The 22,099-nt window shown below is 36.4% G+C and overlaps 1 protein-coding gene across 4 annotated transcripts in view; it reads left to right on the top strand.

Annotated features, from left to right (window-relative positions):
• OSBPL8 (oxysterol binding protein like 8) overlaps positions 1-22,099 on the top strand; it is a 182,466-nt gene that overhangs the window by 123,920 nt on the left and 36,447 nt on the right. For all 4 annotated transcript variants that reach the window (XM_036878603.2, XM_036878608.2, XM_057508231.1 and 1 more), the window contains 3 exons: positions 11,101-11,171; positions 17,700-17,777; positions 20,056-20,157. In XM_036878603.2, coding sequence (XP_036734498.2) covers positions 11,101-11,171; positions 17,700-17,777; positions 20,056-20,157 — 251 coding nt within the window. The remainder of the gene's footprint in view (positions 1-11,100; positions 11,172-17,699; positions 17,778-20,055; positions 20,158-22,099) is intronic.

Genomic DNA, 22,099 nt, shown 5'->3' with positions numbered 1-22,099 from the left:
TTTTCTTAAAATGATGTAAACTTTAGTATTTGTCTTTGTTCAGAAGTAGCTTTGAAAATACAACATACTAAAATTTTGTAGTGTTATTAAATACTCTGTTTGATTATCCAATGTGACTTAGTTCTATTTCTGTACTTGTCTCTGTATTTTTAAGCCAGTAAGCTTGCCGGAATGTTTGCTGACCTTCATGTGAGGAGACTCCTGAATACTAGTAAAGAATAATCACATGACCCTAATAAACAATAGAAAACTCCACTTTTTAAAAGTTTGGTTTACTTAATTCAGTTATTCAAGGCAGAATTGTAAGTCTGCTTTGTCAAGGAGTATATTGAAGGTCATCCTAAATAGATTTGTTTGAATGGAAAACTGGATGGTTAGCTTTGTTTTCTAATTCTTGAAATGGGAAAATCATATTTATGGGGATATTTCCATATTCCCTTTAATCAATGGTTATTTTTATAACCAACTGTGATAAAAAGCTCTTTAAAATATGTTTTATTTTTTCAGCTAAGAAGTAGAATGGAATTAGCTACTTCAAAGAGTGGCTTTTTATGTTTTAGTAAGGTAAAAGTAAAAAATATTTCTTCTGAGCCATTTCATTGTATTGAAAAAAATCTTAGATGCATTTATTGATATCATTAGAGAAAGAGAGGTTCTACAGTAGTGATATTTAAAGATAAATTTGTCCTACTACTTGGAGCACAAGCCTCTCTTCACTTTAGTTTTCCTAAGAAATGTTTTTTTTGTTTTTTGGTCACTTCTCCCTTAAGAAATATATTGGTTTGGCCTTTTTCTTTATGATGAACTACAATACAAAATGGTACCCCTGCCCGTGTGCTCATGGTGATACTATAGTGCAGGTGTTCTTCAGTTCATGTCTGCTTGTCTGTCCCTTTCCTTAATCTCAGGTATATCTTTTAGATATGCTTATTGGACCAATCTGTGTAATAGTACCTAAAAATTGGGGTAAATAAACTTCAAGCACATTATGTATAGACTGTGTAAGCTTTAGTGCACAAGATAGGTTTCTTTTTAGTATATTTTGACTTTGGAGATTTTTTCCCTGTACAATTTCTTGATTATTGGCTGTGTGCTGTATAGTTACTATTAGTGTAGCAATTCTGTATTTTTATAAATACCTATTAAATCTGCATTTGTGAATATGTAAACATAAAATAATCTCATTTTAACAAGACCAAAACAGCATAAAACTTTATCTAAACATTAAGGAACCGCATTTATTACTGAAGTATATAAAAAGGTTTATACCTTATCAGTGATGATAGCATATGTATTCTGTTAACAGATTATAAATTAAGGACAGAGTGCTAATTCATTCAAGAGTAATAGTCCAGTGGATTAGTATGAGAGACTAAACTATATGTACTACTACTTTATTTGAAAATACCTTTATGACCACAGATGTGGAAGTCTTAAGACCAGAAGGCACTATCTGTTAAGGAATGAGATTGCTAAATCTGGCTACATTAAAATTAAGAGCTGTTCATCAAAAGAAATCATGCAGAAAATAAAAGACAAGCATAGGATAGGGAGGTATTTGTAATGAATATAGCTGGCAAAGGCCTAGTATCTGGAATACATCAAGAATTCCTATATAAATCAGTAAGAAATAGTTTTTTAAAAATGCACAAAGGTTTTGAAGAGGTTCTTCACAAAGAGAAAATAAAAATGACTAATTAACATATGTGAAAGTGCTCAGCATCATTGGTAATCAGGGACATGCCATCTAAAAGTTCATTGATAACACACACCCAACAGACTGGCAGAAATATGAAAAATTTGTCATTGTTTATGTTACCATGGATGTGGAGAAAGGAGAACACTTAAAGCCTGTTACTGTAAGAAACAATTGGTAATGATTTGATATCCTTAAAGTTGAAGACACTTATACTATAATGCAGGAATTCTGCTTTTAGATTTAAACCCTAGAGAAACTCATGGATATATTTGTCTACCATGATGCATTTCCACAAGTAAATTTGTAGCACTATTGTCCATAAGAGGGACAAACTAGGAACAGCTCAAATGTCTATCAACAATGGATGGATAAATAGTGATGTAGCTATGAAAATGAATGAAATGCCTGCTGTGATATGCTGGTGAAGAATGGTTGCCAAAGTCAAGATAGTTTACTTCTGAGGAGAAGAATAGATTGTGGTTCAAAAATGGCACTGGGGTTAGGGGAGGATCATACAGGATTTTGACAGTTCTGTTTCTTGATTTGGGTTGGTGGTTATGCAGATATTCATACATGAAATTATACATTTATGTATTTTTCTGAAGGTGTGCTGTAGTTCACATATTTAAAAAACCATTACAGGTAATAGTGGAGTCCATTTTTATTAATTTTTGGACCAATGTATGAAATTTTTGTATTTGAAAGGATGAATAAGGATTACACTCTTCAGGAACGCTGTCATTCATGGAGCTTGGACATGAAAACAAATGATTGAAGTACATTGTGATAAATACAGTATTGAGATTTGTATGAAGTGCTGTACATCTTAGAGAAGGGACGGCTAACTGCCTACACAATCAAAGCAGGACCTCCAGAAGAGGTAGCCTTTGGTCTTGAGAGGCACGCTGATATTCTAGAAACAGCATGAATTTTTAACTTAGACCTAAATTTGAATCAGCTGTGACATTAGTTGAGTCACTTAATTTCTGTAAGCCTCAGTTTTTCTCAATTATATAAAATACAGCTCATATTTGGGTTTTCTTTTTGTGGCATTGTTTTGAAGATAGGAAAGTAAAGCATCTAAAGTAGTGTCTTACAATCACAAGTGTTCCTACAAATGGGTATTTGTTGCTGCATTGTGGTTTTCATTAATATTGTTACATTAATTCTTATTGTTGATGAATGAACCAGAATTAGCTAGGTGCAGAATAGGGTAAAGTGATAGAGACTAAGTGAGAAAGGATGTCAAAGCAGGAGAGGTCTCATTAACTGGAAGAATATCTAACTTTTATTTATATTTTTATTGAGGCATAAGTTACATATACATACATAGCTTTTGGAATTTTTAGTTACGTATAGGCAAAAATAACCACATCTCAGATCCCCAGAAGACTCCCTCCTGTTCCTCCCAGTCAGTTCTTCCTAGAGCAAAGGCAAATCACTGTTCCAGCTTCTATTATCATAGATTAGGTTTGCTGGTTCCCGAGCTTTATATGAGTGGAATCATAAAGTTTGTGCTTTTTTTTTTTTGATGGGAGGAGGTGGCTTCTCTCACTCAGTATTATCTGTTTTGTGTAGTAGTAATTGCTTCTTTTTATTACCGTGTAGCATTCTATTGTGCAAATATAAGATACTAATTTATTCTACTATTAGTAACCATTTGAGGTGCTCCAGATTTTGGCTATTGTGAATAAGGCTACTATGAACACTTTGTACTTGTCTTTTGATCAGCGTACATGCTCATTTCTCTTGGGTGTAGGTAGGATCAGAATTGCTATGCTAGAATATCCATACATTCAGCTTCAGTAGATACTATCAAATTGTTTTCCAAAGTGGTTATGCCTCTTTATACTCCCAGAAATAATGAACAAAGTTCCAGTTCCACATTTTCGTACTGTTCTGTTTTTAAAATAATGTCTGAATGAAGACACAGTGAAGTGGATGTTTTTCTTAATCTAATAGATTGGTATAGAGTCAACTGAAACCAAGACACCACTATGGAAATTGAAGTAAAGTCTGTTTTAGTGAGAATAAAAGGAGACATCTTTTTTTTTTTCATTTACAATATATACTATTAGGAATTCTTCTCCTGTACATATTTAGAAGACCTTTAAACTAATTTATATTAGTTCACTAGTATTGAAAATTACTTGTTATAAAATATTTATTACCTTGAATTTTAGAATTGTTAAACTGAATTATGTAACTTTAATTTGCTTTACAGTCAAGTTTCAAATCCTGTTAAGTTTTCATTTAAAATTCCATGTTGCTTTTTTTATTAAACAGTTTTTTTCTCTAGGATTGGGATTGAGTGATCCCTTTCCTTACTAGAGAGGAAAATTTGTAAAAAGATTTCTTCTTCATACTACAGAGAAAGTTCAATAAAATCTCTGGATTAGGAGAGTGGAATGGATTTTTTAAAACTAATATAAACCAAATATAGAATAAATGGTAATTATTGATATGCTCGAAATGATTTTCAAATGCTTCAGGCACTGGTACTTCTGGTGAGTTTTTAAGTTCTGCTTTATGAATAATTGTACTTACATTTTAAATAAGTTTTTATTGGACTCACAACAAATAATTTAGGGAGGAGTTAATAGTACCTATGCCCTCAAAAGTAGAAAGTACTTTGTTATATTAAATGAGCACTGCTCCTTTCATGCCTGCCATACAAATCTCTGATTGTACTGTTTCAACATTTTTTTAAAGATTTTTATTAAGGTATGATTGATATACACTCTTATGAAGGTTTCACATGAAAAAACAATTTGGTTACTACATTTACCCATATTATCAAGTCCCCACCCATACCCCATTTCAGTCACTGTCCATCAGTGTAGTAAGATGCCACAGAGTCCCTGTTTATCTTCTCTGAGCTACACTGTTCTCCCCGTGATCCCCCACACCAGGTATATTCAATCCCCTTCTCCCTCCCTCCCCACCCGCCCTCCCACACCCCTTCCCTTTGGTAACCACTAGTTCATTCTTGGAGTCACTGAATCTGCTGCTGTTTTGTTCCTTCAGTTTTGCTTCATTGTTATTCTCCACAAATGAGGGAAATCATTTGGCATTTGTCTTTCTCCGCCTGGCTAATTTCACTGAGCATAATGTACTCCAGCTCCATCGATGTTGTTGCAAATGGCAGGATTTGTTTTCTTCTTATGGCTGAATGATATTCCATTGTGTATATGTACCACATCCTCTTTATCCATTCATGTACTGATGGACATTTAGGTTGCTTCCATATCTTGGCTATTGTAAAAAAGTGCAGTGATAAACATAGGGGTGCATATGTCTTTTTGAATCTGAGAAGTTGTATTCTTTGGGTAAGTTCCAAGGAGTGGAATTTCCAGGTCAAATGGTATTTCTATTTTTAGTTTTTTGAGGAAAGACCATATTGCTTTCCACAATGGTTGAACTAGCTGACATTCCCACCAGCAGTGTAGGACGGTTCCCCTTTCTCTGCATCCTTGCCAGCATTTGTTGTTCTTAGTCTTTTCAACGATGGCCATCCTTACTGGTGTGAGCTGATATCTCACTATGGTTTTAATTTGCATTTCCCTGATAATTAGTGATGTGGAGCATCTTTTCATGTGTCTGTTGGCCATCTGAATTTCTTCTTTGGAGAACTGTCTCTTCATATCCTCTGCCCACTTGTTAATCTGGTTATTTGTTTTTTGGGTGTTGAGGCATGTGAGTTCTTTATATATTTTGGATGTTAACCCCTTGTTGGATATGTCATTTACAAATATATTCTCCCGTACTGTAGGATACCTTTTTGTTCTGTTGATGGTGTCCTTTGCCATACAGAAACTTTTTAGTTTGATGTAGTCCCATGAGTTTATTTTTGCTTTTGTTTCCCTTGCTCGAGGAGATGGGTTCAGGAAGAAGTTGCTCATGCTTATATTCAGGAGATGTTTGCCTGTGTTGTCTTCTGAGAGTTTTATGGTTTCATGACTTACATTCAAGTCTTTAATCCATTTCGAGTTTACTTTTGTGTATGGGTTAAACAATAATCCAGTTTCATTCTCTTGCATGTAGCTGTCCAGTTTTGCCAACACCAGCTGTTGAAGAGGCTGTCATTTCCCCATTGTCTATCCATGGCTCCTTTATCATATATTAATTGACCATATATGGTTGGGTTTATATCAGGACTCTCTATTCTGTTCCATTGGTCTATGGGTCTGTTCTTGTGCCAGTACCAAATTGTCCTGATTACTGTGGCTTTGTAGTAGACCTTGAAGTTGGGGAGTGTAATGCCCTCAAGCTTTATTCTTCCTTCTCAGGATTGCTTTGGCTATTCGGGGTCTTTTGTGGTTCCATATGAATTTTAAAACAATTTTCTCTAGTTCGGTGAGGAATGCTGTTGGTATTTTGATAGGAATTGCATTGAATCTATAGATTGCTTTAGGCAGGATGGCCATTTTGACAGTATTAATTCTTCCTATCCATGAGAACAGGATGTGTTTCCATTTATTGGTATCTTCTTTAATTTCTCTCATGAGTGTCTTGTAGTTTTCAGGGTATAGGTCTTTCACTTCCTTGGTTAGGTTTATTCCTAGGTATTTTATTCTTTTGGATGCAACTGTGAATGGAATTGTTTTCCTGATTTTTCTCTCTGCTAGTTCATTGTTAGTGTATAGGAATGCCACAGATTTCTGTGTATTAATTTTGTATCCTGCAACTTGGCTGAATTCAGATATTAGATCTAGTAGTTTGGAATGGATTCTTTAGGGCTTTTTATGTACAATATCATGTCATCTGTAAACAGGGACAGTTTAACTTCTTTCTTGCCAATCTGGATGCCTTTTATGGGCTTTTTATGTACAATATCATGTCATCTGCAAACAGGGACAGTTTAACTTCTTCCTTGCCAATCTGGATGCCTTTTATTTTGTTGTGTTGTCTGATTGCTGTGGCAAGGACCTCCCATACTATGTTGAATAGAAGTGGGGAAAGTGGGCATCCTTGTCTTATTCCCCATCTTAAAGGAAAAGTTTTGAGCTTCGAGCTGTTAAGTATAATGTAGGCTGTGGGTTTGTCATATATGGCCTTTATTATGTTGAGGTACTTTCCCTGTATACCCACTTTGTTGAGAGTTTTTATCATGAATGGATGTTGAATTTTGTCAAATGCTTTTTCAGCATCTATGGAGATGATCATATGGTTTCTGTCCTTCTTTTTGTTGATGTGGTGGATGATGTTGATGGATTTTCGGATGTTGTACCATCCTTGCATCCCTGGAATAAATCCTACTTGATCATAATGGATGGTCTTTTTGATGTATTTTTGATTTAGGTTTGCTGATATTTTGTTGAGTATTTTTGCATCTATGTTCATCAGAGATGTTGGTCTGTAATGTTCTTTTTTTGTGGTGTCTTTGCCTGTTTTTGGTATTAGAGTGATGCTGGCTTCATAGAATGAGTTTGGAAGTATTCCCTCTTCTTCTACTCTTTGGAAAACTTTAAGGAAGATGGGTATTAGGTCTTCACTAAATGTTTGATAAAATTCAGCGGTGATGCCATCTGGTCCAGGGGTTTTGTTCTTAGATCGTTTTTTGATTACCAGTTCAATTTCATTGCTTGTAGTTGGTCTATTCAGATTTTCTGTTTCTTCCTTGGTCAGTCTTGGAAGGTTCTGTTTTTGTAGAAAGTTGTCCATTTCTTCTAGGTTATCCAGTTTGTTAGCCTATGCTTTTTCATAGTATTCTCTAATAATTCTTTGTGTTTCTTTTGTGTCCGTAGTGTTTTTTCCATTCTCATTTCTGATTCTGTTTGTGGGTGTAGACTCTCTTTTTTTCTTGATAAGTCTTGCTAGGGGTTTATCTATTTTGTTTATTTTCTCAGAGAATCAGCTCTTGCTTTCATTGATTCTTTCTATTGTTTTATTCTTCTCGATTTTATTCATTTCTGCTCTAATCTTTATTATGTCCCTCCTTCTACTGACTTTGGGCCTCATTTGTTCTTCTTTTTCTAGTTTCACTAATTGTGAGTTTAGACTGCTTATATGGGATTCTTTCTTACCTGAGGTAGGCCTGTATGGCAATATACTTTCCTCTTAGCACAGCCTTGGCTGCATCCCACAGATTTTTGGTGTTAAGTTATAGTTGTCATTTGTCTCCATATATTGCTTGATCTCTGTTTTTATTTGGTCATTGATCCATTGGCTATTTACAAGCATGTTGTGAAGCCTCCATGTGTTTGTGGGATTTTTTATTTTCTTTACGTAATTAATTTCTAGTTTCATACCTTTGTTGTCTGAGAAACTGGTTGGTACAATTTCAGTCTTTTTGAATTTACTGAGGCTCTTTTTGTGGCCTAGTATATGATCTATTCTTGAAAATGTTCCATGTTCACTTGAGAAGAATGTGTATTCTCCTGCTTTTGGGTGTAGAGTTCTGTAGATGTTTGTTAGGGTCATCTGTTCTAATGTGTTGTTCAGTGCCTCTGTGTCCTTACTTATTTTCTCTAGGTTGGTCTGTCCTTTGAGAGTGAGTGGAGTGTTGAAGTCTTCTAAAACGAATGCCTTGCATTCTATTTCCCCCTTTAATTCTGTTAGTAATTGTTTCACATATGTAGGTGCTCCTGTGTTGGGAGCATAGATATTTATAATGGTTATATCTTCTTGTTGGATTGACTCCTTTATCATTACGTAAAGTCCTTCTTTGTCTCTTGTGACTTTCTTTGTCTTGAAGTCTATTTTGTCTGATACAAGTACTGCAACACCTGCTTTTTTCTCTCTATTAGTTGCATGAAATATCTTTTTCCATCCCTTCACTTTTTAGTCTGTGTATGTCTGAGTTTAAAGTAAGTCTCTTGTAGGCAGCATATAGATGGTTCTTGTTATTTTGTCCATTCCGTGACTCTATGGCTTTTGATTGGTGCATTCATTCCATTTACATTTAGAGTGATTATCAATAGGTATGTAGTTATTGCCATTGCAGACTTTAGACTGATGGTTACCAAAGGTTCAAGGTTAATTTCCTTACTGTCTAAGAATCTAACTTAACTCACTTAATATGCTATTACAAACACAATCTAAGGGTTCTTTTCTTTTTCTCCTTTTTCTTCCTCCTCCATTCTTTATATATTAGGTATATAACTCTTTGTCTAACCCTTAATTGACTTTGGGGATAGTTAATTTAATTTTGCATTTGCTTAGTAATTAGTTGTTCTACTTTCTTTACTGTGGTTTTAATACCTCTGATGACAGCTGTTATACTTTAGGAACACTTCCATCTATAGCAGTCCCTGCAAAATAGACAGTAGAGATGGTTTGTGGGAGGTAAATTCTCTCAGCTTTTGCCTCTCTGGAAATTGTTTAATCCCTCCTTCAAATTTAAATGATAATCTTGCCAGATAAAGTAATCTTGGTTCAAGGCCCTTCTGCTTCATTGCATTAAATATATCATGCCACTCCCTTCTGGCCTGTAAGGTTTCTGCTGAGAAGTCTGATGTTAGCCTGATTGGCTTTTCTTTGTATGTGATCTTATTTCTCTCTCTGGCTGCTTTTAACAGTCTGTCCTTTTCCTTGATCTTTGCCATTCTATTTACTATATGTCTTGGTGTTGTCTTCTTTGGGTCCCTTGTGTTGGGAGATCTGTGGATCTCCATGGCCTGAGAGACTATCTCCTTCCCCAGATTGGGGAAGTTTTCAGCAATTACCTCCTCAGAGACACTCTTTATCCCTTTTTTCTCTTCTTCTTCTTCTGGTACCCCTATAATGTGAGTATTATTCTGTTTAGATTGGTCACACAGTTCTCTCAATATTCTTTCATTCTTAGACATCCTTTTTTTCTCTCTGTGCCTCAGCTTCTTTGTATTTCACTTCTCTAGTTTCTATTTCATTTATTGTGTCCTCCACCGTATCCAGTCTGCTTTTAATACCCTCCACTGTGCTCTTCAGCAATTGGATCTCTGACCTGAATTCATTCCTGAGTTCTTGCATATCTTTCTGTACCTCCATGAACATGTTAATGATTTTTATTTTGAGCTCCCTTTCAGGAAGAGTCATGAGGTCCATGTCATCTTTTTCAGGGATTGTATTAATTTTACTCTGTACCAGGTTCCTTTTGTGTTTTGTATTTTTGTATGGCGCCCTCTGGTGTCCAGAAGCTCTACTCTCTGGAGCTGCTCAGCCCCTGAAGCAATGTAGGGGGTCGCAGAAAGTGGGATTGGTGCCTCGGGGGAGGAAAGAGCAGTTTCCTGCTTCCCGGCTGCTGTGTCTGTCTCCACTGCCTGAACCAGTGGGCTCAGCACACAGGTATAAGCTTTTGTCCCAGAGCAGCCGGATGTGGATCCCTGCTTTCCACAAGTGGCTGAAATCTTAGTCTCTCCAGGAATTCTGCCTGTCTTAGGTTTCCAACTCCGTAATGAAGAGAGTATCATGAAAGCACCATGGAGTGTAGGTTTGTGCTCCCAGAGCAGATATCTGGAGTTAGGTATTCAGCAGTCCTTGGCCTCCACTCCCTCCCTGCTCAGTTTCTCTTCCTCCCCCCAGTGAGCTTGGGTGGGGGAAGGGCTTGGGTCCTGCCGGGACACAGTTTTGGTACGTGACTCTGTTCTGTGAGGTCTGCTCATTTCTCCAGGTGTATGCAGTCTGGCATAGGCCTCTTTCCTGTTGCTCTTTCAGGATTAGTAGTATTAATTATATGTTCATATTGTATGCAAATTTAGGAGGAAGCCTCTGTCTCACCTCTCATGCCGCCATCTTTAATCCTCTCAAGTGTTTCTATTTCAACATTAATTTGAATTGTTTTTGGCATGGTGTTATATTATTGTGTTATAAGATTACAGGGATGTTTGCATGTTTCCCAGGCACTCATGTATTTTAGTTTCAAACTTTTAGAATTTCTATAGCAACAGTCATTGGCAATGATAATATTCAGGGTCAACATTAATATTGTGCTAAGTGCTTTCTGTGCGTCCCCGTTAATTCTCATAATAAGCACGTTATTAGGTTTCTTTTAAGTCTCTCAGTCCAGATTTGTTTCCCTAGTCATCTTTTACCACCAATTCTGGAATCGTTTTCTAGTCTGGCAAGAGGTGTGAACATATGTTGGGTTGCTCTATCAGGATTCTTTGTTAGAAAACAGCTGACTAGAGTAAAAGCTCCATGAGGCCTGAATTCATACAGAGTGCTCTGAGAGCACAGAGAAGTATTTAGGTTTCTGTTGATGGCTTCAGGGAAAGTCCTAGTTGCCTCTATAAGCCTTAATTTAGTCTCAACAATTATTATACTAGATATCACCCCTAATATTTTTAAACTGTGTGTTCAGTCCAGACTTCTTGCACTGATGTACACAAAATATTTGAAATTTAATGCTTATATGCATTTGATTTTAATGGCCTGTTTATCTCAAAAGTCATAATACTAAGATAATGAAATGTTTCTTAAAGGTTTTGAAAGAGGAAAAGAAGACATTTCTCAAAATAAAGATGAATCTTCAATTTCTATGTCAAAGAGCAAGGTAAGCATATATGTTTTTCTATTATTTAAGATGAGGTTACTAACACTGAGATCCTGTCATATTTTAATGGGCTGCTTTTATGTTCGTGTGTCTATATCATATAGTTTGTAAGAGAAGAGGAAAGTTTCCCTGGAGCTGATGTAGGTGTTGGTCACTCGGAAGTACAGCCCATTGGTAACCAGTACTCTCTGCAGTTAATGGTTCCTGGTATGTCTGCTACAGCAGCACTTCTCAACCTGAAGACTGGGAGGTCCATTCAGAGAAATTCTCAGGGCTCGTGGTTTTAAAATAAGAGTTCTTAGGTGTTTTGGGTTCATTCAAGTAACAATGAAAATATGTTTATTTTACCAGTTAAAGGCCAAAGGTCTCTTACAGTGATAGCCTGCAACTGAAAGACATTTTCTTAGAATAAGACATGGTTCCCTAAGTTAGTAATTCCCAAACTGGGATACTTGTACATATACTTACTATTCAGACTTTTTTCTTAAGCGTATGTGTACAGACTTGAGGCACACTACGTAATGCATTGGTTTTCCTATGGGTTGGTAATTCAGTAGATTTTCTATAGTTTGTTAAGGTATTTGACTTTTGACTGTTATTTCTGGTCAATCTTAGTATCAGCAGAAGAAGCTTTTATGTTTGTGAAATCAAGCTTCAGTGACTGTAAGAAAACCTGTTTCTTAAGCTAGAAAATTCTCTGCTATTCTCTGCAGTAGGTTTTAATTTTAAAATTCCACATTTCTTGTTTCTGATAGTGGTTGAGAAGACTCCATGTTATGGCTTTATGTATAATTTTACACAAATTTTATCCACACTTACTTTTCATCTATTCATTACATAAAGGTCTATCTACCATATGTGTAAATGTACTTAGGATAGAAGTTTAATAATACTTTGTGTGTATTTAAAATATGCATGAGAAATACCTTAAGCATCTTAGATGAGATGTGTAATTAAAGAAAATTAAAGGGCAAATAATTTATCTTGGGTCTTTCCCCAGATAAATACATTATAGAAATACAATGAAATTTATAGAATTAAAAAACCTATTTCCAAACAGTTAATACCAAACTTGGTAATTGTATTGTATAATGGTATTCCTTCTCCAAAGCCTAAGCACTTAAACCACAGACCTCCATATCACAGCCACCTACATGTCTTTAAATTGAGGGGTGGGGAGGGGAAGGGAGGGCAGGGAGCCAGGAAAGAAAGTTTACATACCTTAGTGAAGCAGTGTGCACTAATGAAAAACAAACATAGGCTTTAGCCTGAGCTTTAAGTACCAGTAGTACCAGTCCTGTATGACTCTTCAAATTTCAGTTAATTAAATTCGAAATTCCTTTCCTCAGTTCCACTAGTCACATCTCAAGTGCTCAGTAGCACATACGGCATTTCTGTCATTTAGAAAGTTCTAGACAGCACTGCTTTACAATCAAAAAAGGGAGTTTGAATCTTGACTCATCTATTACCTATAACTTCTTAGATTCTAATTACAATGATACTAATAGATACCTTATATTAAGAGCTTGCTATATGTCATTTTAACTCTCATGACAATATTAGAAGACAGGTATTATTGGTCTTATTTTCTAAGTGAACAAACTGAAGCTGAGAGAAATTAAATAACTCTCCAAGGATCAGAGTGCTAGAGCTAGAATTCAAAGTGGCTTCAGTTTTTTATCTGCAAAGGAAGTAAGATACACCTCCCAGACTGTGATGCCTCAAGTGCCCTGGTATTTAAGAATTCATTTTCTTCCTTTGAATAGGAATTACAGTGGATGAGTGGGATTCTAAACATGGTAACTATTTGGTATAAGTAAAATTGTGCTTATACTGTTATTTTCCAAGAGCTCAAACTTACTAATTTTATCTTAACTTGGTTATTTATCTAATCTTGGTTTATTCTGTTAGCTTAAGAGATGCATGGTCAGTTAATCAAATCATCTTCCTGTTAGTATTTGTCCTTAAATATTTTAACAAATAATCCACTCTATTTTTAAAAAGACAATCCTAAAATTTATACATTTATCATTAGATTTTATTCTTATGGAATTCTGAATATTTTATCTCACATAATTAATTTTGGGAAACAAAATTTTGTTTTTTCTTCTATGATCAATCTGCATAACTAAGACTGTCAAATAATTTCAACCTTATACTTTTATAAACCTGACAGTAAGAAAAAGTATCAATACTGACATTTTTGGTGGTAGGCTTTAGGATTGTTATTTCTTAAAATACACAATTGACACCAGTAAGCACAATGGAATATACCCTCCTTATCTACCTCCCCAGCTTTTTAAAATAAAGATAGTTCCTGCCTCTCATGTATCTATAAATGAGTGAATTGGAAAAGTCAGTTAATCAAATCATCATCTTCCTGTTAGCATTTTTAAATGAATTTTTATTTGGCCACCTCAAAGAAAGGAATTGCCAGCATGACTGATGTGTCTAGTGGACACCGATAGGGTGTTTCTGAGTCCAGGTCTCTTGACTTGATTCTCCAGCCATCAATCTGGTTGCTGTAGGTTTGCTAAATTGTCTATTGTTTGCTATTAAAAAGTTTTACCTGGACATTTAAAAACCTTTCCAAATGAAAATATCTAATGCAGTAACCTACCATTATTGTTACTGTTCTTTTATATTTATAGTATTTTGTAAATTTCAAAGCAAGGCAGATGTATTCTCATCTGTAATTCCATTTATGTAAGGGTCAGATTTTTGACAGCACTTGCAATCTTGAGGAAGGTCACAAACCTAAAACACAATGTATACCAAATACTATGTTAAACCCATCATGTGCACTACCTCATTTAACCCTCAAAGCAACTTTCTGAGTCAGTAGGAGTATCCTGATTTTACAAATGAAAGAGATTGAATAACTTCCCAAAGTAGAACAGCCCATAGGGGACAAAAAATAGGGGGAAGAAGAGGTGGAGGGCAGTGGGGGGAGAAAGAGAAAGAAGTAAAAATACAATATGCTGAGCTTGATAAGGCTATTTAATGAATAGACAGCCAGTACCACCTATTAAACCCTGTGTTCATTGTTAAGATAGTGGTCAGTAAGGTTATCAAGAAGGAAAACTTAGTTTTGTAAAGTATTTCTAACAAAAATAGTTTGGGAATTTTGGTATTTAAAAGGTAAACTGTTGATTCAGATAACTTAGGTAGTAATGAATTGAAAAGATGATAGAACTTGGTCACTGGATTTTTTTCAGAACTAGGTACATAATATGGCAAGGGTTCCTTAAAGTATGTGTGCTGTAATTTATCAAGCTCATGTGACAACCTTCTGGCCTACTGGTCCCTTATATATACTGAAATCTTTTAGGAATCACCAAGCCAGATCTTGTCATGTTGGCATGTTGGGGAAACAGATTTCCTGTTGTTCATGGAGAAAAGTTAAATTTGAGTCTAACTGACATTCAGTATGAACAATTTTAAAAGGTGAGAAAGCAATATAGTGAGATTGCTAAGAGAATGAGACAAGGAATTAGGTAGACCAGGATACAAATTCCTGTTCTTCTACTTACTGCCTCTGTAACTTGGGGAAGGTATTTAACTTGTTGGTCTTAATTTCCTTATCAGCAAAAGGGAAACTACTGCTGTCTCCTGGGGTTGCTTTGAGGATTAAATGGGGGTAATGCACATAAAGTGTTCAACATAGTAAAGATAAACAGCCATTAATTTTCATTAACTTCTAAGTCAGGCAGTCCCATATTGGAGGTCTACCTGCGAACATGGTGAGACCTCAACCTGGCAGAGGGTCCTTGACTCTGATGGAGAAATAATTCACAAACAGGTCTAACAAGTGCAAACAAGAAGAAATTTATTAAAGTGAAAGTAGTAACAAAAGTTAAGGTTACATAGTTCCACGAACAGTGGTCCTTCTATTTGTGCAGCTGTGCAGGCAATGGAAAGCAAGAAGGAACAGAGGAGAGAAAAGGAAAGTTCAGTGAACTCCTGCTCAGGATAGGGCAGATCCCTTGTCAACCCAGGGTCACCTGGTATCAAATGTCTGCTTGGATCTGCGTGGCATGGGAATTATATTCCTACCGTCCCAGAACTGGGGTGCCTTGGAGCTCTGGATGGAATGAGGTTATGGTCTTGGAACTTTCCAAAACAAAGAGGAGGAGACATTTGGGCAAGTTGCTAAAAAAAAACGTGATCATACGGCTGCAGCCCCATTCTGGTCACCCAGGCAATGGGAACATGCCAGCCTCATAATCAGAGGTACCTGTTGCCACTTCCCTACTTACTAAAATAAAGCAGGGAGAGAAAAAAAGCTTGTGTTTAAGACTGGAAAGTTGAATAAAATAGCAGAGTGACCAAACACTTACCACAGGTGATGGAAAGGGGTCACTTTAACCTAGCTGGCTTGAAAAAATTTAGAGACAAAGTGCAATAAGCTAAGCAGTATAAAGCTTTATTTAAAGTAAAGTACACACTCGAAGAGGGCGAGTGTGGGCAACCTCAGAGAAGAGATGCCAAACAGGTTTCCTTCAAAAGGAAAGTAAGAAGATTTTATTTAAAGTGACAGTACACACTCAGAGGAGTACAGGTGACCTCAGAGAGAGAAGAGGCAAACTTAAGGGTTTAGGTTTGAGGTTTTTTATGGAGTCTTTTGGGTTGGAGTTGGTAAAAGGCATGACATATGTAGGTCTTTGTCTTAAGAATAGGGTTGTCTAGGTAGCTGTGTTGATTGGCGTCCTGGCTGTCTTCATGCATGAAGGTTGACCATTTTCTGCTGGTTTGTTATGCTCCAGAGTCTGTTCCTTGGAAGTTTGTTTCTTGTCTTGAACAGACATTACTTAATAGATTAATGTGACTGGAAGAAGGGAAACATGAGAAGGAAAAACATGTTAAAGGATAACCTGGCCTTTGCAGGCTAAGTAAACTTTATAATAGCATGATACTTGCCCCATGTCCCTCCTATACCTCAGTACCATTAGTAGTCTTTATTTAATAGTATTTGAGAGGTACACAATATTACTCATTTTCCTATTAGACTGTTGGAAATAGAAACCATCAATTTTTCTGACAGTAGCTGTGCCATCTTCAGCTTCTTGGGAGCAAGGAGAAGAATATCTTGAGGAATTTTGTGAAATTGCTTATTTATGCCATTGTCATAGGGAATAAGCATTGTGGTTTTTCAAGTCCAGTTCTCAAAAGAGTAATGTTAACAAAAAATTGATTAGGTTAACCCCCACCTTCTACACTGAGTGCAGTTTGCAAGTCCCTGCTAGTTCAGCTGATTGTTACCATCACTGTAATAACCCATATTTTGTACCAGGTAGCAGAGGCATTTTTAGGAAAGATGAGACAATTGAGCTGCAAATTCTAATATCACTTTTGTTTTATTAATTCTCCAGATGTTTTTGAGCCCTCCCTTTTCCCAGATAACTGGGGTATCATTGGTGGATAAACATGGTCTCTGTCCTCATGAATCTTAAAATTGAGTGAGGGAGTTTATACCCAAAGTTTTTTTTATCCTTGATCACATCTAGTGGTATTATGCAGATCTGGCCATTCAGCATTTGAAAAGTCACCATTGTCAATCAAGCCCTGTATTCTTTCCTGGCACTAGGAGTAGTGCCAAAACTTCAAGTACAATCTCCTGTGTTTAACAATAGGCGAACATGGAAGTCATAGAACATTGAAGGAGTATGCTTAGTTTCTCTGGTCCAGGATTTATAGAACCAGCTTTTAGTTTTATGCTCTTCTACTCCAGTGAGAGAATGTAGTGTCTCCGAAAGAATGCTGGCTCACGAGACCCAGATTCTGACCCTGCTACACTTTGATCATCAGTTTAGGAAAACCTGAGTCTCCCTTTCATGATTTGTAACATAGAGATGAAACCACTTGTTATGCCTACTTTTCAAGGCTCTTATGAAAAGCACATGGAAATATAAAGTATAAGCAAAGTCTGCAAACAAGTTAAAACAGCAGTAGTAATTTAGGGGCAGTGGATAAGTAGGAAGAAGTAGATCCTAGGAATATTGTTGTGGTTTTTTTGGAATATTGTTTTTTAAACACTGTACAAATTAGATAGTGTTTTAATACTAGTTTCTGAAGATGTTTATATTTTCCTTTGGAGAAGGAGTAGCAAAAGGGCATTCATTGTGTGCAAAATTTGCTAGAAGGCATATGGTTTGGTTTTGTTATTTAGAATATTTCATGTTAAAAAATGTTATTACTTTGCATACTTTTGTCCTAAGAATAAATAATTGTATGTTTCTTACATCCTGGAAAGCAGAATGCAAAAATTTACAAATGATCTTATTTAACCCCACATTGTAGATTTATTTGTTGATTAGTTTTTACTTTTGTGTTTTTGTGGATTTAAAGTGTAACATGGATTAATTTTTAAACCCAAATACTATAGGGAAAATTGGTATTTGCCTGAAGCACAGCAGTACATGTAAAGAATGTCACAAACATAGCTTTAACATTATTTTTTATATGCTATATGTATAAAACAAGGTTTTAATTATCATTTCTCTTTTGTTCGTTTCTACATAATTTCAGTCTGAATCAAAACTTTATAATGGCTCAGAGAAGGATAATTCAGCTTCAAGCAAGCTCACAAAAAAAGAGTCTCTTAAGGTTAGTTTCCACAATTATTTCATAATTATTATTATGCTTTGCATGTGCTTTTGAAAGTAGGCGAAGGTAAAGAAATGAAGGTAAAGAAAAGGCTTCCAGGCTGGTGCACATAAAACACATTACTATTTGCCTGGCACTCTAGAGTCACCTGAAAAGGTTCCCAGGGCCCTGTCCAGAGCTGCGTCAACCCCAGCTGGCTGCTATCTCTGCACAGCTGCACCCCAGTTAGGACCCACATGTGTTGTAGAACACATGATGGGAAGCTCAGTGCTCTTTGAAATTTGAGTTTACTAAATGCTAGGTCATGGGCTGAATTTGGCAACAAGTAGAAATATTTGTTTGACCTTCACAATGTTTTAAAACTTTAAGCTAACTATTTCAAGTCCAGATTTCCAACTTCCCTTAAGAAATAATGCACTATTCCTGCCCTCCCCGGGCCTGCATTTCACTTCGGTGACCATTGCAGCAAATCAGGAGTGAGGTTGACCCAGCGGGAGGTGCATGTATGTGTGTGTGCATGCATGTGTGTGCGCGTGCCTGCAGGCACATGGATGTGCTGGGGTGATGGCTGTGCTTCTGCATGGCTTTACTTCCAGTGACCCTGGTGCACAATGCTGAGAAACTCCGTCTTGGACAATTGTCACTTCAGGAGAGCTCATATTCCAGGATCTCTGCCCCTACAGAAACACCCCAGATGTCAGAGCCTTGGGGCAGGCCCCTGAGAACTCACCATGCATAGTTGGGAAGACACAGTTTCTGCCTCTGGACTTTTCCACGGACAGCCTAACTGAGTATCTGTGGTCACCCGGACCTCACCACTATGCTTTCTGTCCATCAGCCCAGGCTCCATGGGCCTTGTGAGCTCTAAATAAATAGCAGATGAATTGGAAAAAAAAAAAGAAATAATGCACTATTGGGCCTGCCTTCCAGAATTGCCACAGATCCTGTAGCTTAAGGAACACGTTTTCCAATAGTCTCTCATCTCTGTGTAGTCTACTTTACTGTGTTTTCCCCCATATCTGATCTTGTATGCATTTATGATCCTCTAGTAAGTCTACTGCTAATTTAGATATGCATACTAATCAAGACCAAAAATCTAGATTTTTGGCTGTAAATTATTAAAATTTTGTTATGTGTATATAGCTTCTTAACCATTAGGTGCAACTGGGAGGATTTTGTGTTATAGTTAGAAAATATATGTATTACTGATAGGTTATTACTACTATTCTCCCATTCATATAACAAGGCAGTAATAAGTCTACATTATTCCATTGCTCTTCCCTAAATTATCTCAGAAGTGATTTATGAAGGTAAAACTTTAATATTTTTAATAATATCATTGTTTGGTTTCTTATTTATGTCTTATATATTAGTATCAGGAAAGAGAGCAGCAAAATTGCCAGTTACAAATAATTACAGCATTGTTTGTAACATGAGAAAAATGATAGCAGAGTGGATTTCCATCCGTAAGAGAATGTATTAAGAAAAATTAGAGAAGCAGTATCACATAATGATTAAGAGCATATGTCCTTTAGAGCCAGTCTGCCTGTTGGAATCCTGCCTCCATGACTCATCAGCATGTGGCCCTGGGAAAGTTATTCTCTATGCCTCAATTATCTAATCTGTAAAATGAGGATAATAATAGTCTCACTTTCCAAGGTTATTGTGGGGATTAAATGAGGTGATACACCTAAAGTGCTTAGAACACAGTGACTGCTACACAGGATGTGCCTGGTAGATACGAGCTCATATATTTTATTCATACTAGGAACACTATGTAGCAGTTGAAAGAATGAGTGTGGAAACACTTCAAAAAATACTGAATGGGAGAATTTTTTTAATGTGCTTAAAAAAAAAGCAAATACAAAAGCTATGTATTTCTATAGTTTGTGTACATGGAAAAGCTCTTAAAGAATAGTGTTTTCCAGATGATTAATAGTGGTTAATTCTGAGGAGTGGAATAGGATAGGGTATAATAAAGACTTCCTTTAGCTTTATTTTTGTTTGAAATTTTTACCAGAAAATTGTGTTCATGTGTTACTTTGTAACTGAAAAAAGGTAGAATTCTTTAAAGATATAGAGAACTGAACTAGTAATGAGAAAAACTAGATTCTGACCTAGAATGCTACCAGTTCTTAAAAAAAAAAGTTATTTTATCCTTTGATACTAGAATTCCAAAAGAGGTTTAGAATTTTATACTCTACATCCTATATACCTAAAAAATTGAAAGGAAACTCCCTATTTCTAATTAATTTTTTTTCTTTATTTCTGTAAATAGGTGCAAAAGAAAAATTACCGAGAAGAAAAGAAAAGAGCCACAAAGGAGTTACTCAGTACAATCACAGATCCTTCTGTTATAGTTATGGCCGATTGGTTGAAGGTCAGTTTGTATTTGTTGGAAAGGAAGAAGTTTTCTCTACCCTCGAGATTCTTCTAGCTGGTTTAAGAATCAAATTGACATGAGACAGATTAACAGGAAAGACAAAGTTTAATTATGTAGGTACTAGGAAGCCGTAGACATGGGTTCCAGAGACAGTCAGGGAGGATGATGTGTGTATGACATCCAGAACCAAGGAGAAGGGGGTTAGGGGTCTGAGACTTCAAACGAAAAGGGAAGCAACGCACAGGAATATGAAAAAGTAAATGTTTGATAGTCAAATATGCTCTGAGCCACAGTAACGGTGAGGGTGCACAAAGGAATTTTAACACACTCAGCCACATCCCTCCCAGTGGGTCTGCCACTCCTAGTTTACATTATAGTATAGTTGTCTAAGGTGATGGCTCTCTTCCTGAAGCATGCCCTCCATCTAAATTCTTTTTATGCAGTTGGGGGTCAAAGTTTCTTCCTGAGTCTTTTGGGCCTTGATTGTTCTCAAATCTGAAATAATCTGCATGTCACAGTGGCACATCTTTGGGTGGCCTGCCATAGGTCCTCACACATCGAATCTTGAATTCAGATTACCTTTATGTTTACTTACTGGACTAGGAAAGCCCAGAGTACACCTAACCTTACAAGACAAAAACAACACAGTGGATGGTGGTTTTTCACTGACAAACTATTAATTGTATCGTAGAGGGTCTAGGGTCTGTGTTCCAATTTTAATGTGGAGAAAGAACCTCTGTGTTGTCTGTCCATCAAATATGGACAGCAGTTCTTTTAAAAAGACTTCTATTTGTGTGGCAGTATATAGCCTAATCAAATATGATGATGTCTTACCTGAGGGTTTCAGGTCTAGGCAAGTTCACTCTGGATTTAGTGAGAATGAATAGCAACAGTAGAACGTTGAAGGTAAAAAGGGCCTCATACCAAGCTTTGTTCTCACGGTGGTAGGTGGAATGCTAGAATCCCATCCACCTCTGTTTCTGCCTCTACCTCAGCCTCTGCCCCCTCTGTCTCTGCTCCAGGCTCTGCCCTCACCTCCAGCCTCTGCTCTGCTCTCTTGCTCTCTTCTCTAGGTTCTGCTATGAGCACTGGGAGAAATCTTTTGTAGCAACACAGGCAATAATCGCTTATTGCCAATGGCTATCCAAGCATGAGCCTGTGTAGTAGGCTGAGTATTACATCACTGCACATATACAATGGGCAGATCAGATTAGGATCAGGTGAGGATCCTGGCCATAGAACTTCCATTTTACCTACAGATGTTAATTAATATTTTACTTGCTATTGAAATTATTATTTAATACTGTAGACTGGTATATGCATTACTGAGAAGAGACAAAGTTAACATAGAAGTTATCATTTGAAAAGGATTGATTTTCAGAAAAACATGTTACCATTTCCATACCTTATTTTTTTGGTTTCTCATTATTCCCACTTATTTTTATGTACTTTTCTATCAGCCCTCTCTATCCTCTTTCTTATTCTTACTTAAAGGATATTTGGTATGCTTCTTTCAGACTAATGCTAATTTAAGAATGATCTTATAAGATCCTGACTCCCAGGAAGTTTTAGCACCTGGCATTCACCTAAAAATCATTCCAACTCTGAAAGCTTACACTTTTCCAAGGAGTTGGTAAAGCCTCCAACCTAAAATCCTTAGAGATCTGTCATGGAAGTTCTCTTTCTAAATGAGGTCTAGTGATTGTTTCACTCGTAGGTCAGCTAATGCTAGTGTCTTCAGCATTGTGTTGAAAGCACCTTCAGATTTATTTTGGCTTTATTTAAATATCTTTAAGCTTTAGATCTCCTTTGGGTTTTTCAAAGCTAAACTTACTCTTGTCTTTTGACATTGAATTTCCCCAACCAATGCCCCAAAAGTCCCCAGCACATCCCCTGGCTAACTTTCTAAATCATACCTTCATTCTGATAATTTACCATT

This window comes from Manis pentadactyla, chromosome 10, assembly GCF_030020395.1.
Source record: "Manis pentadactyla isolate mManPen7 chromosome 10, mManPen7.hap1, whole genome shotgun sequence".
Taxonomy (NCBI): Eukaryota; Metazoa; Chordata; class Mammalia; order Pholidota; family Manidae; genus Manis; species Manis pentadactyla.
The sequence above is the reverse complement of the archived record's forward strand: the minus strand, read 5'-3'. Positions and strand labels throughout refer to the sequence as shown.